The sequence below is a fragment of the Parus major genome, chromosome 6, assembly GCF_001522545.3.
Source record: "Parus major isolate Abel chromosome 6, Parus_major1.1, whole genome shotgun sequence".
Lineage (NCBI taxonomy): Eukaryota > Metazoa > Chordata > Aves > Passeriformes > Paridae > Parus > Parus major.
The window spans coordinates 672020-678707 of record NC_031775.1 but is presented as its reverse complement, the minus strand read 5'-3'; the positions used below and the strand labels follow the sequence as shown (position 1 = coordinate 678707).

General features: G+C 47.9%; 1 protein-coding gene across 1 annotated transcript; it reads right to left on the bottom strand.

Moving 5' to 3' along the window:
- On the bottom strand, window positions 1–2549 carry SRGN (serglycin). The gene is made up of 3 exons (XM_015633263.3): window positions 2390–2549; window positions 490–637; window positions 1–336 (listed from the first exon to the last, which is right to left on the bottom strand). The coding sequence occupies exons 1-3, from the start codon at window positions 2478–2480 to the stop codon at window positions 123–125; spliced, it is 453 nt and encodes a 150-aa protein (XP_015488749.1). The 5' UTR covers window positions 2481–2549; the 3' UTR covers window positions 1–122.
- Window positions 2550–6688: the final 4139 nt, after the last annotated feature.

Sequence of the window (6688 nt, the reverse complement as noted above, 5' to 3'; positions counted from 1 at the left end):
AAAGGGGTAAAGATCTTAAGGCAAAGTTTTTATTGATGCTGGTTTAAAACCGCTTCATGGCTGTCGGGTCAGGCTCTGGGGAAGAGGCGAGGGAGCGGCACATGAGGACGACGTCTCCAACCCTACAGGAGCAAATCCTCCTCCGACAGCTCTTCCTTCAGCTCGGTGCCTCGCAGGCTCTCCAGGAAGACGGGCAGCTTCGCCTCAGAGAAGCTGTCATTGTCACCAAGCCCCGACCCAGAGGCTGGCTCTGCTTCCATCACGGTGTTGGACCCAGAGCCGGCGTCCTCATCCGAGAGAGGGAATACGTCGCTCAGCTCCTGGTATCTCTTCATCCTGAAATGCAGAGTGGCAATTTTCTCTCTTAGGTGAACACATCAAAGCCTCACGTTACCGTGGGCGAGCCACGCTGTGACAGGACTGTCAAGGCAGGAATAACACGTTTTGGGGTGCTAGCATTAATGACAACCACGTGGCAAATGAACTTACAAGGACGGGTCTGCCATGGGAGGAAGGATCCTGTTGGCCCCACCGGAGGGCATGTAAAACCAGGGCCCCTTCTCTTCGATGCAGTTAGCGGACCAGGCGACAGGCCGGCACCTCACCCTCTTGTACCTCGCCCTCTGCATCGGAGCACCTGAAGGAATCAGCCACACACCGTCCACGAGGACCAGAATGTTATTCACCAGATCCTATGAACTTTATGAGCACCTAATAAGGCTTAAAGGAGCGGGTGAAAGTAATTTGTGTGGCCCTGATTGCTCAACCTCCATGAAAGTAACCCTGAAGCCTTTTTTTAAACCGGCTACTGACATTCTAAGAGATATTTTTGTCATCGGAGTCATCAGGCACATCTCGCACACAGCACCAGGAAATCCATGAAAAATCCCCAGGGAATGCCCTCACACCCAGCTCCAGGAAGTCCATGGGAAACCACTGCCACTGTCACAGCAAGGCTCATCCCCAGCTCACACTATGGCACAGCCATGGGGGACCTGGGGCTTCAGCCTCCTGCAGCTCTCCTTGAAGGTGGAGGTATGTGAAAATAATGTGGAAACCTCTGGGGACAAGGCACCCAGCAGAGAGCTGGCTCCTGTGCTCTCCTTCCTCTGCTGGCTCCAGCTCTGCCCCCTTCAAATTCAGTGAGCTCTGGTGGGGAGGTGAGAAACTCAAAGTGTGCCACGGGAGCAGGTTTGGGGTTTATGGAGGCTCTGGGAGCACTCGCCTGAGGACAGACAGTTCAGGTAGGTGTCTCCTAGACACAACAAAACCCAAGTTTTCAGATCTGGGGCTCCCCAGGTGCCTGACTGGGGCTGTCACTGAAAATGTGGGTCTTCAAAAAATACCAAAACGACAAAATAAGGATCACATAATAAAGATAAGAGCAGTGACATTTCATCCTTCCTCTTGGTCTCATGTAATTACTTTGTTCAGAAACCTCCTGGTGCATTCTCACCCTGTTGGCACTTTATCTATTTTTTTTTTCTCAGTTTCTTGGGAATATCTTTCTGTAATTATACTTCTCTATTGCCCTATATATTTCCATAATGTACTGGATGACTTTCAGCTACCTCCTACACTCTTCTGTAAAAGAAAAAAGATCTCATGGGTGTAATTTCCTGCTGCTTCTACAGTATACTCCTTTTTCATGCTTATTTTCTTCTCCTCGCCTATTATTAAGAAGGTTTTTAGTAATAACAGTGGCAACAAAATAAACAGCTGCAGCTGAAAAATTTGAAAATAAGCAACATAGAACAGGCAGGCCATAATCCCTCAAAGATCAGCCTCAGAGTGGTAATGCATAATGAGAGCCTATCACTATCACAGCTTTGGTTTGTGGACAAATTATGCTCTCTACATGCTTGAAGAGCAGTTTTTCTCTCACAAGTCCACCCGGCACGGCATCATGAATCAATATTTCCCTTTTGTCATTTTACTGGTGTATGTTGCAATATTTTACGGAATAAACCGTTTAGTTTCCTCATACTTACAACTAGCTTCTTTTCCTGCTCCCCCCAGAAAGCAGACCCTAGTAGTTATGACATGAGAACTGTTACATACTATGTCTGTAACTAACAGCAGTAACCAGACCACTGTGAAAGGGACATTTAGAAAAATACGTATTGAGATACCTAGACTGAAAGCATACACACATGCAGCAACATATTTTATGAAGTCTTTTCTCAGAAACTGAAATGCTCCACTTGCAAAAAGCACATTTTCTTGCCATTCCCCCTCCAGAGAAGGAAATGTTAGCAATGCAGACTTTCTGGGTACATCTCATTACCCCCAAAAGAAGGCCAGTTTGTAAAATTCAGAGGCTGCTTACTTGGCCTCCGCTGCATAGCCCAGAAAGAGGATTACCAAGAAAACAACCGCCCCGTTTTACCTTGTGCCGTGTATCCCACAAAGAGGATTAAACAAATAGCCAGGAAAATCCTCCCGTTACATCTGATAAGGAGCTGCATTTTGGCTGGCATCCCTCTGCTCTCAACCAGCCTTCACCACAGCTTCACACTTCAGAAATAAGACGGAGCGAGGAGATCAACTTTTAGAAAAAGTTTCCAAAACCTCAAACCCAACCCATAACCTGCGTCACCACTTCCTGATTGACGGGAGTGAGACATGAACAGAAAGCCCAGCACTGTGGCCTTCCTGCTTTCATCAATCCAAATTAAAAGTTGCTCTGCCTTCATCTCCTGTTTTGCCCGAGGAGGAAGGCAAACCCAGGACCCACCAGCTGGACCGAAGGTGGTGCTGCCGGCAGCTTGTAGTCAAGGCACGCATCCCAGCCAGTTCTGCCCAATGTTGAGAGGCCTCCAGAGTGTAAAAGCAGTGCTTAACGTTCCTTGATTTTTGGTCAACTGCAAATTTGCATTGGCACTGGCACTGCTTTCCCCTGCCTCGAGCCCACACCAGTCCACCAGATGGGTTAGAAGCCAGCTACTCACAGTCAGTACATGTTTCACTGACTGGGGAATCATCTTTTTCCACAGAAGTAAATTGTCTGTGGAATCTCATGCCAGGCTTGGTGTTTTTTTGAAAGCAGAATCACAGATGTTTACAGTAGAAGTAAAAAAAAAAAAAAAAAGTATTAAGTTAGACAATATATTCTGGTAGAAATATATCAACTCCTTTCTAGAAGGGCATAGCCAATTTGTTTGGCCAGATCATCTTTGTGTGGTGCAAATGCCCCAGGGAATGTGGCAAAGGGTTTGGATCACATGTGGCTCCACAAGGAGCGCATCTGAAAAGCCATGAAAGCTCTTACATAGACAGATAAATAGAAGCTGCCTTTCAGCTGGCTCATACCTTTTTGCTTGCCTTTTGGCTGTGATTAAACCAGGCTTGATTTCACTTAAGAAGAAATGACAAACAAGGAGGTTATCGAAGCTGTGGAGGTTTTCCCCAGTCGTACAGAGCTGCTGGATTAACTGGGGCACTGACGTGTGGGCCTGATGTGCTGCAGCACCTTGTCGGTCCTGGGGCTGATAGTGCAAGTTGTCTGTGGTAGATCTATTTTTGTGTGGTGGAAAGTCCACAGAGGCCCCCAGCGGGGATCTAGGCTGAGCAGTGACTTTCCCCAGGGCATGGTGTTCCACCCAAACCCCATGAAGCAGCAGAAAAGACTCCAGCAGCTCCCTCACCTCTCCAGGATGGGATTTATCACCCAGCTGAGGGATTGAGTTGCATGTCCAGCTTTATGAGCCTCTGCACAGGGTTTTTTTTCTTTGGCATGGGAAGAAGAGGAGACTCAAACCAAGCAGGTGCAGAAGGACTCATGTGCAGTGGTTATTCTTACCACCTTCATTTCTACTTTGTATTTTTAGCATCAGCTCTTTTTTCTTTTCTTTTTGTTTAAGGCAGTGCTCAGCATCAATAGGAAGCTGGGCAAACACTTGAGGGAGATGATCAACCTCCACTTGCTGGAGGCTGTGGAAACTGTCCCTGCAAGAGCACCTCTCACTTTCCATTCATCACGGGTACACACTGACCCATTCCACACCCCTCCACTGTGCACAAACATCCCCAGTGTGAGAAAGCAAAACTCCACTGGCTGTTTTTGCCCTTCCCACCAGCCCAGGGCATTTTCCACCATGGCACTGGAAGTCCAATGGGACCAGTGGGCACAGTCATGGGCAACTGGGGATTTTGCAACAGCTGGGGGAGCAAATTCCCTGTATCTGGAGGGGGATCTCTCAGAGCCAAATTATCTGTCTTGTACCATCAGCTGGTGGGGGAACTTGTAGTGCCGGCAGTTTTGCCACACAGTTCTGTTATTTTCTTCTGTGTCTGCAGCACACCTCAAGGAAATGAGATCACTTTACAATTGGCAGCTGTGGGAAATCCAAAGCAAATGTTTCGCCCCTATCTCACATACATCTATGTAACAGGGCCCTGAAGCCTGCAAGGAGGGTCACCCTCTGCCTGTCTCCTGCCCTGCTGTGCTCTGCCAGTGCCCACACCCCTCTGTGCTTGGCAAGTAAAGAGTTTTACACCTTCCTACAAACATGGAAGTGATTGGAGACCTGGATCTGAAACAGTCTGGGATGTGCAGGTGTTAAAAGTAAAGTGTGCCCTTTGTGGAGTGTTGTGGGATGCCCAAGGAACACCATCTGTAAACCACTCAAGACATACAAAGAAAATTTTAAGCTCTGATTTTAAAAAAATCTCACCTTGGGCTAGAGCCACAAACTGCTGAAGGTTAACAAACTTTCTTTTTTTTAAATAGAGAACAGCACATGAGCTAAACTATAGTGGAACACTAACCTTGAAATGTGCCATGGCATGATTATCAGAGTTTAAGAGAAACAGGAGTTTAAGTGAAATATTTTAAATCCACAGAGAAGAGTGCAGTCACCATACCAAGGTCAGCTACCTCAAATTTGCCTTCCATCAACTGTGAGGAGGATTCATAGGATAATGTTCTTCCTGCATAGATCCTTTGTATGTAAACTGTAAGATTAAATATCCCAGCAGAGCAGGCCTACAAAAAGAAGCAAATAGATGAGGAGCAGGTATTTGAGCGTACAGTTTGCTCCTGGAGCCTTGCTCACAGTTCCTGCACTGAAGTGCTGCCATTATTTTCAAATCACATGTAAAGCAGATTTCTTAACGTGTAAAGCGCTTGCTTTTCATTTGTGCAAGGCATTAATTTGGGGAGCGGGGAGCAGGTGGAGGGAGAAGGCTGCCTCAACACTGTGCACTCAGACCCCTGAGCAGGCACCCAGCACTTTCCACTATGTGCCTGAAAAATCTGGGAGTAGTCTTAAACTACAATAAACACTTCAAAATCTCAAGTGTTGAGCTGCTCCTTAGTAGTAGCTTTCAGGGCTGTTGTGTCTCCCAACTGGCCTCAGGAGTAATCAATAGTTTAGTAACATCACTAAATGTGGAGCACGCTGCAGGAGTGCCTGGCACGAGGACATCCACTCTGCTGACAAGGGCAGAATATTGGGCAAAAGTAAATCCCAGCAGTGACCCAGAGGGGCATCACGGGGGTGTTCCAGCCAATTCTTTGGACAGCAACCCCTTCTCTGCTCTAGCCCAGGTAAGTGCTGATGGAACAGGTTGATCCAGAGGATGGTCTGGCTCAGCAGTATCAGGTCATTCCCTCTGCTGCTTTTCCTCAGAAGGCAGCACAGGTTTACTTTGCAGTCTGTTTTCCTGACAGGCAGCCAGATGGACAGATGGACTCCCATGGGTGCAGGGGCACCCACAGTTCTGGTGCTTGTCAGCAAGGCTCACAGGCAAGGCATTATCTGTCCAGGCAGGTCCTGATAAAGAAGTTTCTCATTGACAACTGCTCAGAAATCAGATAAACCCTAACTGCTGTGGGGTCCCTCTGCTCTCAGGGTCAGGTTTTCCCCTGCCTGAGCTGATGGGAGCTTGGCCCTGGCTTCCATGGGAATCCAAGCTGACCCCTGCACCCCTCAAACACTCATCTCCATGGAACAGCAAAGCCAGGAGACAGCTGGAGGAGCTGGGGGGTCCTGAAGCACTGGGCCCTGCCTGTGATGCTTATCTCTTTATTTGCTTGGCTGAGAAAGTAGAAATACATATTTTGTACAGGTCACTGCTCTGGGAAGCAGCCGGTACAGAAATGGGTACATCTGCTACAAGCAGAGTTGGAAACGAGAGTGAAGAGAGAATGATGGCAACAGGATAAAACAGGGCCAGACAGAGCACAGGGGAGAGTGTCTGAATGGCTGCTGGGTTCAACACAAGGTGCATTTGTTCTGCCCATCTTGCCTTTGGGCAGGCAGAATAGTTTTTTCCCCCCGATACTCACTGCTGAAGTGGGATTAGGTTCATGACACCTGGACATCCAACAGGCCCATAGCACACAGGTCCATCTCAGGGAGTACCCATGAGCTGCCCTGTTAAATGCCCAAAATCACCCTTGATGCCCTACAGAAGTGAGCTCCCCTCCAGGCAAGCAGCCCAGCTAAATTTAAGGATGCCTTTTGCCACCAGCTCATGTTCAACCAACCAGTCTCTGGACACTGAAAACAAAAACCTCCATTGCTTCAAAATAGCAGAGAGCTGGCAACCCAGAGGGAGAGGTTTGGGTCCAGCTGGGGGAATTTCTAAATCCAGCCTTGAGTAAAAATTAATTCTTAACCTGGGTCACATCTGAGCTCAGCGCCTGACCCGTGTTCACCCCTGCCCCCAAAAGCATCACAGC

Coding starts and splice junctions, on each gene's coding strand:
- SRGN (XM_015633263.3), bottom strand. CDS start 2,480: ATGCCAGCCAAAATGCAGCTCCTTATCAGATGTAACGGGAGGATTTTC. Junction 638..2,389: donor TGTGGGATACACGGCACAAG/GTAAAACGGGGC, acceptor TGATTCCTTCAG/GTGCTCCGATGCAGAGGGCG. Junction 337..489: donor CCCATGGCAGACCCGTCCTT/GTAAGTTCATTT, acceptor TCTGCATTTCAG/GATGAAGAGATACCAGGAGC.